Genomic DNA, 17,746 nt, shown 5'->3' with positions numbered 1-17,746 from the left:
CGCGCAGGGCTCTACTCTGTACCTGGCTCAAAGTCACCTTTTGTCGGCTAAACCCGGCTAGCAACGGCCTCTGAAACGGCCAATAGCGCATGCTTTATAGCCGGCTCCCAGTAACCTAGTGTCGGCTAAACTCAACTACCAACGGCTGCGGATAGGACCGCCAGCGTCACGTGACCGGGTTGGTCGGTTGGTCGCCTAATTTCGTAGGATATCATACGAGTTGGTGTGCATATTTTTTTCTTGCTATATCATACGGACTTGTTCATGAGAAAGAGTTGCTTATTATCATGTCATGGATATCCTTCAAAACTGCCATTGTGATATTACAGCCCTATGCTATGTTTTTATTTTGGAAAATCATACAATGCATCATGCATTGCACAATAAAGAGATACAGAACAGGATGTTGCTGCTGATTTCCCAAACACTGCACACTACATTGCCTACAGGTATCTTAAGGTCAACATAGTTTTAAAACCAGATGGTTATATGTTAAGTCCTAAAATTATTTTCTTATTCATCACCTTTCTATCTATGCAGTGTGGTTTACCTGGCGATGGCAGGGACTGGGTCAACCAGCGCCACCATGAAGCGAAAGAAGAGGGAGCCCTTCCATTTCACGAATTCCTCCTAGAAATAAATAAGAAAGGCGATTATAGATAAACAATGAAAACACACCGTGCTTAAAGATTCCCAGAGCCGCCTAGCAGCATGAAGGAGGAATGCTGAGTCGATCGATGATCGCTACTGGAGCCCTATTGTTTTTGTTCTCATTACGACCCAAATTTGGTTGGCATAACCCTCAGACTAATGTGATGTTAAATTGCAAAGCAATGGTCTATACAATGATGTCATAGGTCATGTGAAAACATGCCATTTGAGTCAAGTCTCCCTAGAGGATTGAACAGATCTCTCTAAATTGGAGAAAAGAATTTATGCAGGTGGGTGGATGATTTTAAGCCTACACGCAGATTCGGATGAACAGCCGATCTAAATATCAACAATGGATGGAGCGCCTTTGCATGTATACTCTACAAATGTTTGTATGAAAAGAATTATCCAAATATAGTGTTTTACATATACACAGCGTATAAATGCTATATATATATATACACGTATATTAGCCTATCTATTGTGTATGTACATTATAAATGTGTTTGTGTGTTAAATACGTCAAAAAAAGCTGGTGCTTTCTCCTGTTTTTGGCCACCTGTTGTGAAGTGTTGTGGTTTAAAAGTTGACATGCCATATCTTGTGCTTCTTCATCAATTTCCAAACTCAAATTCCCAATCTCCTGTGACAAATCTCAAGAATAAGTTTAATATAAATCGGAAAGTAATTATTCCACTCAAGAAACTCAAACTTCTTAAGCATGTCCCTGGATCTGATCTGCTCAGTAGCCGAGTTGTAAGGTGGTTGTCTTTCAAAGGTTGAGTTCAAATCCTGTTTTTGCCATTCTGCACGTGGTTTGGATCTTTGCATTTTTCAGGATAAGTTCTGACACTTCTCACATCGTAGCAGTATTACTATTTATAATATGTATAAATTAATGGACATGGGATGCCTTCCAGATCTTGAACAAAATAAAAATTCAATACAAATGCAGACATGTGGAACACTTCTTCACAGAAGGTATTAAGCTACATCAAAGATGTATAAATCTGAACCAAACATCAGCATATAGTTGTGACCCTGATGAATTATTTTATTTATTTATTTATTTTATTTATATATTTTTTTTTTTTATTATATTTATTTATTAATCTGCTTGGACCCTGATCATTGCCGCTAGCGTTTGTTGGTATATTAAGTCAACTGAAAAAAAACCCTGTTGTATTTGTGGGTGCAAAAATAGCTTTGGACATAATTATATATGTTGATATCATCCCTTTTCTTTTTTTTTTATGAAACTACAATGAAATACATTTTTCAAACTATAGCCTAGTGAAGAAGAATGTGTAGAAGAGTTCCCACCTGGAGCAGGTTGGTCAGCATGATGAGGGTCTGCTCCCTGATGACAGCCTCATTGTCCCGCAGACAAGCAGAGATGTTGGGGATATAATGATCCACGATGTTGGTGTATCGAACACACAGGTCACACATAATCACAACCACATTGTTGCGCACGGCAACCTCTGTGCCAACCTCCAGTTCTCTGGCAAACACCGGCAGGTACTTTTGGACGAGATCCTCATGCTGCAGACACAGTTTACCTAAACCAGACGCCAACGGAGAGGAAATGTTAAGAGAGGATTGCTTCGAGGTTACTGTCCAAGTTAGGTGTCATCTTGGACAATGTCACCCACCCACTCCATGACGTGCGAGTCAAGCACAGGAATCAATGGACCTTGTTTCACTCCTGTCAGCAGCTATAACCCCATAATTTATCATTTCTGTGCAATAATCATTTAATGTGCAATAATCTTGTTCACTTTGGCATTAATACTGTACATTTCATACCTGCAAACTCAGAAGAGCTCATCATCCCCCCCCCCTCCCAAGAAGAAAATAAAAAGGGAAAACACAACATTATCCTGGTGCTAAAACGATAATGTATTATTATATTGTGTATTGCTGAGGCCACAGGGTCAAAATTAAATGATTTATTAAAAATGGAATAACAATAACTTATTTCACCAGTAAATTCCTGTTAAACGACAAAAACAACCATTGGATGGGAAATACAACAACTTTGAACGAGGCTGGCAAGGCAAATTTCAAGTGAACGCAACATCGGTGTTGTTTTTCAGACAGCGGCAGCTACACTGTTGGAATCCTCTCCAGTGAAATACAGACACACTTTTACACCGTTTAGCTGTCAGCATTTTAACCGTGTTTACTCCAGCTGCTAGCTAACGGTAGGCTAACGTTAGCTGCTGTCAGGTGTAGTGTTGACTAGCGTCCCGTGCGGCGATGTTTCAGTTCCCTCTAACGTCCGTTTTCGGAGCATCAGAGAGAAGCGTAGGCATTTAAGTGACACCTAAATAAGGCACCGAAATCCGTGTTGCTATTTGGTCCGGTAGAGAACGGTCGTTAAGGCACCGGTGCCGTATTAGCACCGGGTTTTGGACACCCCCCAAAATAAAAACTCTTCGGATCTACACGATTCACGTGGATGACATTTTCCCCTTCAAAATGGCGATTTTCGCCAAAAAGCGACTAGTTTGCAGGTATGACATTTCAACCAATATTCTTATTTATACTGTTATTGCATTTTGACAAACTAATCATAGATCCTATTTTTCAGCATTATTATTACTTACACTAGGCGTTTTAGTCCTTTGTTTTGTTTCTTTTTATAAATATAAGCCATAACAGGTTTCGACCACACTCTCAAATGCATATTATATTTCTTAAGTGTGAATTGTATTTGTGTGTGAAACAAAAACCAAAAAATGTGACCAAATTTTTACCTGGGGATCAAAGTATTGCTGATTCAGATTTTTGAAATGTATGAGACAGTAGAAATGCATGGTAGTTAAGGCTATTAACAATGTTTACCATATAGAGGAGGCAGATATAAACAGAGAAGAACAGGTTACCTAAAGCAATGACTCCGTGAGCTCTGACTCTGGTAGGTAGAGAGTTAGCTTTGAACTGGGACAGAGGCAGTGATGCTGGCAGCTCATCCCCACACTCTGTCAATGACCAACATAAAGAACAAGTCAGCCATGTTACCAACAAAGTAACCTAAGTTACCTACAAAGTACAGAAATGTAAACCAGGTTTGAGGTCATTTAGAAATAGCTAAAACAGTGTTTTTCAACAGATTTTTACACAGTAAAATGCTTAGTAGCTAATGCTTAGCATGCTTCTTGGTCACAATTTAAAATAAAACCAAAGACTATGACTAAATATATATATAAATAAATAAATAAATATAAACATATAAATAAATAAAATATAAAGATGAAGTTGCATCTCCGCTTTCTCCCACTATTCAAAAATAAAGCCAAAATATCCCAGATACGGCCGCTGCCATCTTGCGCATTTTAAACCCATACATTGGCCGGACACATTTGCAAGTCAATCACAGACGTTACACCCCATTTTTGTAGCTTCAAATAATTTATTAAAACCAAATTTTATAGAACAATTAACACTTGAACAAACATCAGCTTGATCTGAACTACCCATCCTTGGGAAGAATTTATTTGACGTTTACTTTGATTTTATAGTTTGGCCCATTTCCCATCCTCTAACATGGAGGGGGTGGGGTTTATGGCCTGTACAGCAGTCAGCCAACAGAGGGCGATCGAAATGTTTTGGCTTCACTTTTGGGGAACTGTTAGGCGGTCCATCTTTATATACAGTCTATGCTTTTAACACAAAACTTGTTTTATTAAACGGGATTTCCTTTATCATATTTCATTGTCCTCCCAGTACCTTAAAACACGTCCCCACCAACACATCCCTTGGTGTTTAAACGCAGGGCAGATTTTAGTCTGAATCCTGGCTTAATATAACTCAACCTGGGCCATATTAAGACTTTAAGGCCTTGCAAACACCTGACACGATTTTACCACAATTGACTGTAATGGGAGCACTCCTGATAACACCACTACTCTCACCAATTCTCATTCTTCTAACCTCCAAACCAGGATAACCATATTGTATCACAGTATCTGTTCTTAGATGTCCATCCTCCCTACCTGCCAGTTTGTCAGAATGTGTTGTGAGGACAGATTCCACCAGCAGCACCGTCCTCTTGCCAACCTTGGCAGGACAGTTAAGTGACGCCACACCCAGAGTGTGGAGGTGTTTTACCTAGAAGAGAGAGCATTTTCAGTTAGATTACAAGCACAGCTATCCCACACCTGAGATGGTGCAGCACCCTGAGACAAATAAAAGAGTGATGTGCACATCCACACTAATTTGCAAACAACTTTTTCTCTTAGTTTCAGTCCTCCGTCGAGACCATAGACTGTAAAAATAATGGACGTAGCATTAGTGACGTCACCCTTTGGTTTAGGGATGTCACGAGAACCGATACTTCGGTTCCAACTCAGTACCAAAATTCTGAAAACATGCCGGTACTAATTTTTCCAGTTACCGGGGGATGCAATCCTTCCGGACCCGATGGGGGCAGTATATACGCCTAACGTTAAAAATGTTCTAGCCTGCCGCTAAATGCTGAAGAAGAACACTCACCAGCACGGAAAAACAGCGAATAGCCCCTCATCTCCCTGTACGGCTTGACCGCATTCAGCTTCTGGCTTGTATATCTACGGCGGCGGCATTCACGACTTCACCTGGAACTCCCAAACCGCAAGTGAGTCTATTTCTCTCTGCCGTTGTCTATCACAACCTAACGTAGGCTCTGATAGCGCTTGTTTTACCAGACCTCTATAACATCAGTTAACTTTAACCAGCCCGGTTCTTTGTGAAAAACAACAACGGCAGAGAGAAACAGACGTATCTAAACATGCTTGCTGTCTGGGAGTTCCGGGTGAACTCATGAAAGACAGTACTGTACGCTGGCTGTGTGGTGACGCCAGGCTTCAAAGCAACAGGCTATGGGGTCCAGAAGACTGAAGTTTTCGTTTTTGTAAATCACGATCTCCTTTCCCCCTCCACACCATAACAGAAAGTTGAAACTAAAAGAAAACACTGAAAGAAGAGTGACCGTTTTCAATTCAATTTTATTTATAGTATCAAATCATAACAAGAGTTATCTCGAGACACTTTACGGATAGTGTAGGTCTAGACCTCATAATTAATTTACAAAGACCCAACAATTCCAGTAATTTAGTCTGTACCATAGGCTGTAAAAAATAATGGCAGAAGCTTCTGGGTCAGTGACTGTATTGTCAATTTTGGCAACCAAAAGCTGATGCCTGGTTGCCAAGCCGGCAACCACTTAAAAGTTAGCGTTGAGCCCTGTGGTGTTCCGCAAGGTTCTATACTTGGGCCACCATTGTTCAGCCTATATGTTAATGATCTGCCTTTGGTTTGTCCTGACGTAAAGAACCAGTTATATGCAGCATACAGTATAACTGTAGCTGTAGATACACAGCTGCACAGAGCAGCAGGCTGCTTCAAAACGTATCAGTGCAATGAACGATATCATAAGATGGCTTGACAAATCATGTCTTAAGTAAGTAAAACTGTTAGTATGTTCTTTTCAAAGCGACCATGTAGCAATCCAGACCCAGATATAATGATATCAGGGAAAACCTTGTAAGTTGTGTCGAAATACAAGTATCTGGATTGATTCAAATCTCTCCTTCAAATCTCATTTAAAAAGTATATGCAAAAGAGTTAGATTTAATTTAAGTAACCTTAGATTTGTCTGACAATCACTCAGCTTTGAAACTACTATGATATATATGGATGCCATGATTATCTCGCATTTTACATATTGCTTGACTAGCTGGGCTCAGGCTAACAAATCCACAAGGAAGCCACTTGAAACTACATAAGCGTACTCTCAAAAGTCTAGCTCAGAAACCCAATAGCTTTCACAGCTGTCAAATTTTAAATAGTGCTCTCACAGTCGTTTATTTGCTTTACTACAGTTTTTAGATGGATTGGCTATTCAGTAGATAGCCGATGCGTGGCGACGGTGCGGAACACATTGCAAAAACTAGGGCAACTGGGCATTAAAGCTGACTTTGAACCTGCATGGGAAAGATCTTACCATCAGCTCCTCATTGAAGTTCTGGGCTCCATTTTCACTCAGGATGATGCCAGCTAAATAGGCCTCGCAGACCGACACCAGCTCACCACAGTGGTGGTTCAGAAAAGCCTGAACAGAATAAATCACATATAACATGTCAGAAATATGTCAGAAACTACAATGGGAATTGGGGTTGAGTTATACTTTAGCTAAATCATGATGTAGGACAGACGCTGATGTGATGAACATCATATTGAGAGAATATGAATATTGGCTGATGAGTTGTGCCTGCTCCGTGCTGGAATTTTACAAGTATAAAGCAACCTAAAACATTATTGAGGATTAAAACAGTTTAAACCCTACACTGAGTCATCATTTAAAACATATCATCATCGATATCAAATTGACACTGGTCAAGCCCAAGAACATAAATACTTAAAGTGGACATATTATGCTTTTCTGTATTTTCTGTCATATCTACAATGTTATGTCGGATTTTCATGTTAAACGTCAGGGTTTCCCGCAGCACTTTGCAGCTTGTGCGGCCGCCTAAGCTGGTGAACCCTACCGCCTTAACTAGGTCGTCAAAAAAAAAAAAAAAAAAAAAGTCCGCTGCACAAAAGGCCGTCAAGTGCATCTCGGACAATAGCGCGGACGTGCTTCACACCGCGAGCGGGCACGCGCGCCACACGGCCGAAATGAGAGAAAGAAAAAGAGACGTGGTCCGTCGCTGTCTGGAGGAGAACTAGCCAGTTGATATCGCGCGTGTGTGTCCTGAGAACAATCGCCATTTCACCGTCGCGTGATGAAATGTGCGGCAGCTGGGGCATGCCCGGGCAGAGACGGGGTGAGTGGACTTACCGGAGTGTTGGCATACTCTCTGCCCTGTTCTTCACATCAGTGAGGCTTTCTTCTCTTGTTTCAACGAAGTGAATACATGACGAAGTGACTGGAACTATCCATCACCTATCGCGCGTGGATTCTCAATGTCCCGGCTGTTGCCCGGTCTTTGAGACACAGCTGTTGTTTTTTTAATCACTACACGCGGTTCACAATACACGGTTAGTTAGCGTAGTTACACCCAGTGAAATGACGTGTCCTGTTTTTATTTCATACTATCTGCTGGAGTGAGTGAAGCTGTGGGCTGAGCTGTTATCTCAGCGCAGTTTTGGAGAAGAGTTGTTGGGAAAAGTGGAAGAGAGCGTGTCACGGAGGATAATGGGAGCAATGCCAGTGAAACTGTTACAGCACTTTTTTTGAAAATAGTTTAATGAGCTTAAAGTTGCACATTGCAACTGTTATTTTGAAAAGCTGGTTATTTATTAATTATTTAAATGTAATATTTAGTGTAGTGTGTAGTACAGAGTCTGCACTACAGAGATGTATTAATTATATATTTAAATTTGATATTTAGTGTAGTGTGTACTACACTAACACTGATTACCGTATAACAGCAGTTTTAAAGTGAAAAGGCAAGATCACCAACCTGAGTCTCTTTGATGTTTTCACTGCGGCCATATTGACAAAGAGTCTCTACAGCAGCACAGATCACCTCCAGAGACAAAGTAAAAGTCTTCAACCAAGACATCAGATCATCTAGAGAGACAGATGGTTGTTTACATACAGAAGACCGGAAATTGCGTCAGACAATGCCTATGTTAAAAAATCTTCACCGCAGAATAAACATGTTTAGAGCTAGTACAAGAAACGGTTTGTCATTATAGCTAATATAACCCTTCATGACAACTGTACAGGGGGTGAAAAATTATATTAACTTAAGCAAGAAATTATTTTAAATGGTGGATAGACCCAATGCCCAGATAGACATACATACATTAGGTGGCGTGGCTTGTCCGTCCCCATATGGAAGCTGTGTCAACATATCGCTCCAATTAACAGCAACGGCCTCCTAGTATAATAACCTAGATATTGCCTAACATCAGACTGAATTTGTCATGTTAAAGTAATGGACTAGTTCCAGGGAATCTTATACACACTTACACTCTTGCTTTCATGCCACAATTTGCCACATCACCTTTATGAACAAACATAAAACAAACATTTTTTTCTTGGGATTTACTGTTTTATACAACTGTAATAAGCATTGTTGGAGGGAGCCTGAGACCGTGTTTTTGTAGTTGTTGAGAATCTGACAATGAATAACTGAAAACTTGAAACTAGATCCTGATTAGCTGAGATTAGTACGCCTTTGTACTGAATCAAGAATTGATTTTAATTAGGGATTAGGAATCATTTCAATCAAAATTCGTTTTTGAATTTTAATTAGATTACACCTATGGAGGAATGTGATACCAGCTTAGTTGTAGTAAAACTAAGTAAACTTGTTTCAACATTGTAGTCGACTATTCAATCCATTATCAAACATTCTACAAATAAGATTAGATTAAAATAGGAGAACTCTGGAATTGTCAACTCTGAGGAAGAATGGTTGAATATGCGCACTGTACAGTCTACTTCCACCAGGTTGGGTCTTTGGAGAGCATTCTGTTGGTGGAATTTGATTGTATACTTTATAAACCCCAAGTCAAAAAGTGTACAGACAGGTTTGATGTGAAGGGGCCAATGTTGGAGGAAATGTGGAGAACAGCTGGCAGCTCATTTCCATATATTTTGGAGCTGCCCAGCTGTTCATCATATTGGCAGGAGGTAATACAGAACATTTCTGGTAATGGAATAGACTCTTCCTTTTCTACAACCTATTGGGGCAATATTGCAGCTAATTTATTGGGGCGAGACAAATCTACTAAGATACTGTTAGCAGCTAGCAAGAGAGCTATAACACGAAAATGGTTACAGACCTAATCTCTAACAAAGACTGACTGGATAGATATTGTGACGAAGAAGATGTTGATATAATTGTATTGACAAAAACATGTCAACATGATTTGCTCACTCACTGTCCTTCAGCATATAATGAAGTCATTGTGGATTTTTGTAAAGCTCCACTTTTTTGATTTTCATTCATTTTATTTTTATTTTTTTACTTCCGCCGAGGTTATGATTTTGCCCGTCAGTAGATGCTGTTACAGAGAGTGCCACAGGGTATCAAGAGTCATTCTGCTGCTGCAGCATAGATGTCAGGAGTCAGTAGGCGTTTGATTAAGGTAGCCTAGATGGTATTAGCACCCATGTGTGAGTAGTCAACAATGCTATTTGCACCCAGTTTCGTTGCCTAAACCTAGCCAAACTGAAAATAATAAGACAGCTAAATGTAAAAATAGGTTTATCATGGGAGGGACAGTCTGTTTGACCCAGTCATCCACTGGGATCTCCTGCACGATGCTCTTTATACTACCATTAGGGTGGATGGCTCTCTGTCAGAACAGCGCTCCTCAGGGCTGGTTCCCGTCCCCGTTGCTGTACATTCTTTACACCAATGACTGTAGAAGTCAGCACGGGGACAGGGACATCCTGAAGTCCGCTGATGACACGGTCATCATCAGCCTGCTCCGTAAAGATGAATCTGAGCATGGGCCAGTGGTAGATGAGTTTGTCCAATGGTGTGATGAGGCCTTTCTCAGATTAAACGCCACAAAGAACAAGGACATGATCATTGATTTTAGAAAATTATCCCTCCCGCCATCTCAGACCTTCATTAAAAAAAAGGTACGGTCATGATTTTGTGGAGACAGATGCTCTTTTCTCCTCCTCCGCATTTCATTCATTGCATGTGCAGCACCGACTAGAGCCTTGGCATTATGCACGGCCTTACTATCTATACCTTTATCAAATTGCCTGAAATAAACACAAAGCAGCTACAGTATAACCATACAGACATCTACACACATCACACTGCTCGCGTGTAACTCAACATTGTTCCGTTCTTGGCTGAGATGGACGACATAGCACTGCATGAATTAGCGTGTGAATTAGTGTCTAGACATTTAGTTAGCGGAATAATTACGACAAAACACCATGGTGAATTTCAGCCTGCATTCTCTTTTTTCTTCTTAAAAAAGAAAAACACATACTCAACAACCAATCCAACGAACGAATACCCAAATAGTCAAATATTCGAGTCCAGCCTTACTGTATAACAAGAGGTTTTTCAGGTAATAACCAGGGGTTAAAGACCGGCAAGTGGGCCAGGACGATTCAAAACTGTGTTCCGGCAACTTTGATTAATAAGTAAACTAATCGGATTTGTGGTTTCATACATCTGGGTTTCATTCTGCAACAGCAGTGAAATGCCGCGATGCACAGCTGTGAGTATAATGTGAGGGACTGGTTGAAATGGGCTTGAAACTTTCATGGCAATAAAGCCTTTGAATTTGAAATTTCAATTTGAGAGACAGAGACAGAGAGATTATGACAATTCCAGACTCATCCTGAAAATTTCTCCCATCATCCCACACTTCATTTACTTACTAACTATCCTGTCCTTGGTATCTTCGTTCAAATGTGCGGCGATGTCTCCCATCACACACAGGATGTGACAGCAGGTTGTCACATTTACGTCCTTTGAACTAAGAGCAAAATTAAATAAACAAAAACCATCTAGGTAACACTGACATTCTTAGCTGAAGATCAAACGTGACCTGAATTGTAAATGTCAATAAATACTGGGTGTCCCTCTCTCACCTGACCATGCTGTCCCAGGCATCCAGGATCTTCCCGTAGGGCAGTCTGGGGGACGAAGCAACAACCTTGGAGAGCAGCAGCCAGGCCCCGGCGGCGTGGTCAGCCTCAGTGTGTGAGATCAGGTTAGTGATGAACGTCTGTGTGAACTTGTTCTGTTTGGACCAGATGGTGAAGGCCCTGCTGAAATATCGGCTGCAGACATAGAGACAAAAAAACAATATTAGCAACAGCAGTGGGGATGTGATCATTTCCCCAGCAATGACACTATTTGAAGGTCAGTAAAGGAGAAATAATGATTGAAATGACTGCTAATACCTAATATTTTGTGCTAATATTCAGTATTCATTGTGTTCTGACTAGTTTCAATCTAAATACAAAAATACAAGTAGTTTGTACTTCACATAATTTCTGCTGTATGACGTGTTCTTGTTTTGTATGAAACACAAACTGGACTGAATGTACTTTTCCCCACCCGAGGTGCTGGCAATCATGACAGAGCAGGCCTAGCAGGTCCCAGGTCAGCCTCTGACTGGCATCCAGGTAGCGACTGGCGTACGGTTTGACCTGGCTTAGCAGCACTTGGTCCAGAGCCTCCAGGGCCTTGTCCTGCACTGAGTTTTCAGAGTCTACCACAGCTGGCACCACGCCCTGCAGCCATGCCTTCTGCACCACACTGCACTCTGGTTTAGCCTGGTGGTCAGAGAAAATATCAAAAACATTTTTTTGTGTACTGGAAATTGTGTAACACATTTTCTTCTCTCTTTTTCTTTCGTCACTAGATTGTTGGGAAAAGTAATCAGTATGCAAAATGTTGTACTGTCTCTCAGAGCTGCTGGTTGAGACTTACAGTAAGCAGCTCTCCTAAACACTGCAGGGCCTTCTTCTTCACAGAAACAGCTGGGTCTCTGCAGCGCTCTGACAACGTAGCCAGGTTCTCCCAGCTCATGGGGATTACGTTGTGTTTCAGGAGACCCACAAGGGCCTGTGGAGGGACGGCAGAGCACAGAGGTTAAAGGATCATCTGTGCATCGCTTTGTATACTGCACAGAAAGCTCATATACTGGTGACATATCAGTTATTGTACTCATTATTATTTGGATTTGAAACATGAAGCTGTCTGGTGAAGCTCAGTTTCCAATACCTGCAATGCCGATTTTCTCACGTTAGTCTTCACGTCTTTTACACGCCTCAGGAGAAGAGCCAGGTTCTCTTTAGCTGCATCAAAAATGTATAATAACACATCTCTTGTCAGACTTTGAGGGTATAAATACCTACACAAGCTTGTAAACAATTTGTGCCCATGTTTTTACAAAATGCCGCCCAATACCCAATGCATGTCATTAAATTCATTTGAATGGTAGCTGAGGTTGGTTTGTCTCACCGTCACAGTCGGAGCCGTCAGCGGCGCTTATCTCCACAGTCCTGAACGGCAGACTGCGGTAGGTTTTCTGACTCTGCTGGGAACTTCCTGAAACATACAGTCATATCTATAAAACACCAACACTTCAAACAACATGCACAAAAGTGAACCAGGCCTGGCTATCAAAATGCACTACATAAACAAAAAAAGGTACTTAAATGGGGGCCCTGCCTGTGGGTAAAGCCCCAGGGCCCGATGGCTTCACAGCAGAATTTTCTAAGAGTTTTGCAACTGAACTGGTCAAAGCAAGGTATTGTTTATCTGGGTATCTTATTCCCTCCCCAGTTAAAAGACCTAGTTAAAGTTAATTTGGATCCATTCTTTAATAAAAACTCTCAACCTCTCAATAGCAGAAAAGGTCAATGTTACATGGTTTATGTTTCCAAGCTGAATTACCTTGTCCAATCTCTTCCTCTGGTGGTTTCCCTGTCATATTTTAAATGGTTTGACATGATAACAAAGACATTCATATGGAATGGTAACATATTATATGGTATAATATTAATATCACTTTAAGGGTACTAGTATTGGTACTGGTATTGCAGTTTTTTTAAGCGATACCTAGCCCTACTCGCTAAACGTGCCTGAGTGTGTACTGTACTGTCAAACAGTAAACTCTGTAATAAAGAAACAAGAGTGTACCTTCTGTAATTTCACCTTCCAATACGGTCTGGGTTCCAGCTAAACAGAGAAAGTAGACAAGTTACTTTAGTGGAAATGTGACCACAAAAACAGTTTAAGATACAAACACAGCAGCTCTAAACATGTACAAACTCCCCCTTACATTCTCTAATAATTCAAAGAGTTATGTATTTTTATTCTACGGCTCTACAAAGTGGTCTATTGAAAGTGCTCCTGGTTTCAGATGCAAAATTAGCCCAAATTCATCATATTGACACTAGCTTTACAGGAAAAACGTCTATTTTCAAATACAGATGTTTTTTACAATTCCATTGTGTGCATTTTCTCACTAGCAGAGAAGAGGTTGTGGACAGCCCGCGTGACATTGAAAGAAGGCAGCTCCAGACACTGGGCCAGGCAGGCAAGGGCGTGGCCTTGGACAGTGGGCGAGTCGTCCATCCGCCGAGCAAACAGCAGGCTCTGGATCAAGAACTTGTGTGGCAGGAAGCAGGTGAGCTCTGGGTCCTGACACTCTTCCAGCCTCCTCTCTGGCTGCTCCAGCAAAACCATCACCACATCCACGGAAAACAGCCGGCACACCATCTACGTAAGGCAGCAAAACAGATCACACACACACACACACACACACACACACACACACACAGATACCACTGACAGGATGTAATGAAGCCTGACTGAAATATAGGCTTGATGGTGTTTTAAGCCAACAACGTCGACTTCAAGGCACCTAACCCAACCATAGCCCCTAGTGCCTTCCAGACAGCGCTGCCTGGAAGGCGACTTTGGGGGCTTAAAACACCAAACACCGAAATTTAGACTTGAGCTGCACCGCCTACCTGAGCAGCACTTGTGCATTTCATTGCAGCGCCCATTTTAACCTGTGCGAGCAGCACGGCTCAGCTGCAGCTGATCTAGAGATCTGCAGTGTCCCCTATTTTTTTATGCGTGAGCTACTGATAGCTTATATTCAATGGGGGGTATTTGCAGCCCTTTAATTGGCATTAACAGTCAAATTTTGTTTGTCTATATGTACTTTAAGGCTGCACTGAGGTAGAAAAGCAGCATTGCTTGTTCATTTTCACGCAGTTTTACCTTTTCTGTTTCTCCACAGTGGCCTCCTGCTTTAATATGTATTTTCCTGTCTTTTATTGGCTTACTTATTGAGTAGGCATATTAGATTGTTGTTTAAAGCAATAATAATCTAGTCAAAAGGAGTTTCAGGCCTCTAGCTTTAATATGGTTATGGTCCATATTAAAACTAGAGGCCGTATGTGTGGTGATTGTGATTGCGTGGATGTGTTATTACTGCCCACTCTATTCAGCTTTGGCTACTACAATAGCACCTGTGACATCAAACTCTAGCCATAACCCCCTCGTTAGCTGGAGAGCATCTGGACAGGATGCACAAATCGACAGTCCTTAAAATATTGTACGGACATAAACATCAGAAACAAACTATTAAGTAGCTAGCTGCTTACATCTGAATGTATGTTCCTATGATATGATAACAAAGGGGATACACAAAATATCAGGCCGTTATTTCACCTGATATTTTGTGTATCCCCCTCCCCTAACATGCAAAGGGTCTATCCTGCAATCATGTGTGTTGTTTTCTGTGTTTTCCAGGATAGACCTTTTGCATGTTAGGGGAGGGACGGGTTAGCAAAGACAGGGTATCCTTGTCAGACCACACCCACAGAGAATGGACAGAATGGAGGTAGCCAGGAGGTAACGTGCATGTGATGTCGAGTCACATAGACAGGCCTATCAGTAGGCCTATATGTAGCTAAGGTGCATGGCAATATGGAACTTGGAAAACACTGTCGATTAATCCACAATACTAAATGACACGAACAATTCACACGTCGCCTTAATGTAACAAATAAACATATTTCTGTAGATAAATGAGTCCCTTACTATGGAAAACCCTGTCGATCCATACACTTCCGCATCGCTATTTGTTCCATTTAAGAAGTGAATTCGAAGTGCAGCAGTTAAACTCCGCTTTTCTGAGTGCACGCATGCTCCCGCGGCCAGGGGATACAAATCCTGGTGGGGATAAGTAACTCGGCATGACACCGACTGCTGCTTGGCGTTATGAAGTAATTCACAATATTTCCCTTTTTCGCCAGGGCTTGGGATTTGACTAGGGATGCACCGAATATTCGGCCACCGAAAATGTTCGGCCGAAAATGGCCCAAAAGGGCATTTTTGGCCGAAATACTTTTAACACCGAAACAATACGGCCGAAATGTTGTGATGACGCAAACAGAAACCGCGACCTGCACGTGCTTGTCTGAAGCAACATGTCTGCGGTGTGGATGTATTTCAGTGTATCTGTCAAAGACCCACGGACAGCGATTTGCAAATCATGTAATGCCGAAATTTCAAGAGGGGGTGCATCTGCAAAGACTTTCCCCACGTCGGGTTTAATTTATCATCTTAAATTCAAACATTCCGATCGCTACGTTGAATATGAGAGGAACGCGGCACAGAAAAGGAAAACGCCTCCGAGCACGCCCACTCCGTCTGTGGCGGATGTTTTTGAAAAGGCAAGGAAGTTTCCCAGTGATGGTGTCAAGGCAAAGGGCATTACACAAAAGATTATGGAATTCATTGCCTTAGATGATCAGCCATTCTCTGTCGTAGAAGATGTGGGATTTCGTAGGCTGATCGAGCACATTGAGCACCGTTTTGTCATGCCGAGCAGATGACATTTCTCAGAGGTGTGTTTACCTGAGCTGTTTAATGTCGTTGCAACTCACGTCCATGAGCATATAGCTGCAGATATTTCAGCAATCAGTTTCACGACAGACATATGGAGCTCAGACATCAGCATTACCAGTATGCTCAGTCTAACCGCACAATGGATCGACGCTGATTTCCAGCTGCAAAAGATTCTACTCCATTCACAAGAGTTTCGAGGGTCACATACAGCAGCAGCCATTTCTGATGCATTTGCCAATATGTTCGACACCTGGCATATCGACCAATCTAAAGTGCATGTCATTGTCAGTGACAATGCAAGACATATGACAAAAGCGATAGAAGACAGCCAGCTGAAGGGAATACGATGCATGGCCCACACACTACATCTGGCTGTGAATGAGGGAGTGTTGTCTCAACGCAGCGTAAAAGACATACTGGCTATAGGCAGACAAATTGTTGGCCACTTTAAACATTCTCAGCTGGCCTATTCCCACTTGCAGTCTATGGAAGATCAGTTTGGAACACCAATAAAACGGTTCCAGCAAGACGTGAGTATGCGGTGGAACAGCACTTTTTACATGTTGCAAAGCCTCTTTGCGCAAAAGCGAGTCTTGGCTGCATATAGCGCAGACCACGAACTCCCCGCGACATTCACTTCACACCAGTGGGTCTTAATAGAGAACATTATCTCTCTTCTTGCCCCCTTTGAGCAGCTAACTAAAGAGATCAGCTCCTCTGATGCATCTGTAGCGGACGTTATTCCTTTAATCACAGCACTAAAGCGTCTCCTAAGCAAAGAGGTTGAGACGGACCACGGAGTGAAAACAATGAAAAGTACGCTCTTAGAGTCTGTCAGCACACGTTTCAGTGAGATCTATTCAGATCCTCTGCACTTCATCGCGACTGTACTTGATCCGCGTTATAAAGACCATTACTTGGATGCGGAAATAAAGCAGCGCGCACGAGAAATGATCCAGGCCGCGATGGATGCGGAGAACCCGCGTGGAGACGGAGCAGCGCACGGAGCAGCGCACGGAGCAGCGCCCAGCGCCCAGCGCAGGACAAGGAGATCAGAGCGCAGAAAAAAAGACTCGTCTCTCTGCACCAGATGAGGGGCATGCACCCTCATTGTCTGATATGTTCAGTGAAATCCTGCAAGAAAGTGCCTCAAATAATAATAATAATAATAATAATAATAATAATAATAATAATAATAATAATAATAATAGGTAAGCTATTCTGTTCTTGGGCTACTATATACTGTATGTGACTATCAGATTGTAGCCATATTTCTGCTAGATATTTTTTTAATTTGATAAAAATGTTTATTTATGCACTGGCCCTATTTAAATACACTCTCTTAAATCTTTCTCAAATGTCAGGCAGATGACCAGCTCAATCGCTCAACAGCTAGATGGTTATCTGTCTGAAGTCCCCATCCCCAGAAGTGATAACCCTCTTGCTTACTGGAGAAGTAATCACGGCCGCAGTCACTGACCTGGCAAAGATGGCACGCAAGTACTTGTCTGCTCCGTGCACAAGCACTGACAGCGAGAGACTGTTCAGTGCAGCAGCACATTATCACTTCACTGTGTTAAAGCAGAGAAGCTACTCTTCATCAAGAAAAAACTGCCACTTTACCTCAAGAAGTAGAATGGGCTTGTCTAGTGTTTAAATATTTATTATCCACTTTGCACATCTGCAATTGAGCAATTATTGGTGCATTTGTTGTTGTTAAAGTTCTACAGTTAACA

At 41.8% G+C, this 17,746-nt stretch overlaps 1 protein-coding gene and 1 long non-coding RNA gene across 2 annotated transcripts in view; one reads left to right on the top strand and one right to left on the bottom strand.

Moving 5' to 3' along the window:
• Positions 1 to 17,746, bottom strand: part of ncapd3 (non-SMC condensin II complex, subunit D3) — a 49,314-nt gene that overhangs the window by 15,858 nt on the left and 15,710 nt on the right. The window contains exons 11-24 of the mRNA XM_031304693.2: positions 13,613 to 13,865; positions 13,284 to 13,322; positions 12,603 to 12,689; positions 12,363 to 12,436; positions 12,069 to 12,203; positions 11,694 to 11,911; positions 11,222 to 11,413; positions 11,009 to 11,106; positions 8,106 to 8,215; positions 6,641 to 6,748; positions 4,653 to 4,767; positions 3,543 to 3,638; positions 1,975 to 2,213; positions 551 to 630 (exon numbers count right to left, since the gene is read on the bottom strand). Coding sequence (XP_031160553.2) covers positions 551 to 630; positions 1,975 to 2,213; positions 3,543 to 3,638; positions 4,653 to 4,767; positions 6,641 to 6,748; positions 8,106 to 8,215; positions 11,009 to 11,106; positions 11,222 to 11,413; positions 11,694 to 11,911; positions 12,069 to 12,203; positions 12,363 to 12,436; positions 12,603 to 12,689; positions 13,284 to 13,322; positions 13,613 to 13,865 — 1,844 coding nt within the window. The remainder of the gene's footprint in view (positions 1 to 550; positions 631 to 1,974; positions 2,214 to 3,542; positions 3,639 to 4,652; positions 4,768 to 6,640; positions 6,749 to 8,105; positions 8,216 to 11,008; positions 11,107 to 11,221; positions 11,414 to 11,693; positions 11,912 to 12,068; positions 12,204 to 12,362; positions 12,437 to 12,602; positions 12,690 to 13,283; positions 13,323 to 13,612; positions 13,866 to 17,746) is intronic.
• LOC118493226 lies at positions 1,394 to 16,935 on the top strand. The gene is made up of 3 exons (XR_004895215.1): positions 1,394 to 1,404; positions 13,492 to 13,499; positions 16,767 to 16,935. It is a non-coding gene; the product is annotated as an uncharacterized LOC118493226 (long non-coding RNA).

The sequence above is a fragment of the Sander lucioperca genome, chromosome 15 (assembly GCF_008315115.2).
Source record: "Sander lucioperca isolate FBNREF2018 chromosome 15, SLUC_FBN_1.2, whole genome shotgun sequence".
Taxonomy (NCBI): Eukaryota; Metazoa; Chordata; class Actinopteri; order Perciformes; family Percidae; genus Sander; species Sander lucioperca.
The sequence above is the reverse complement of the archived record's forward strand: the minus strand, read 5'-3'. Positions and strand labels throughout refer to the sequence as shown.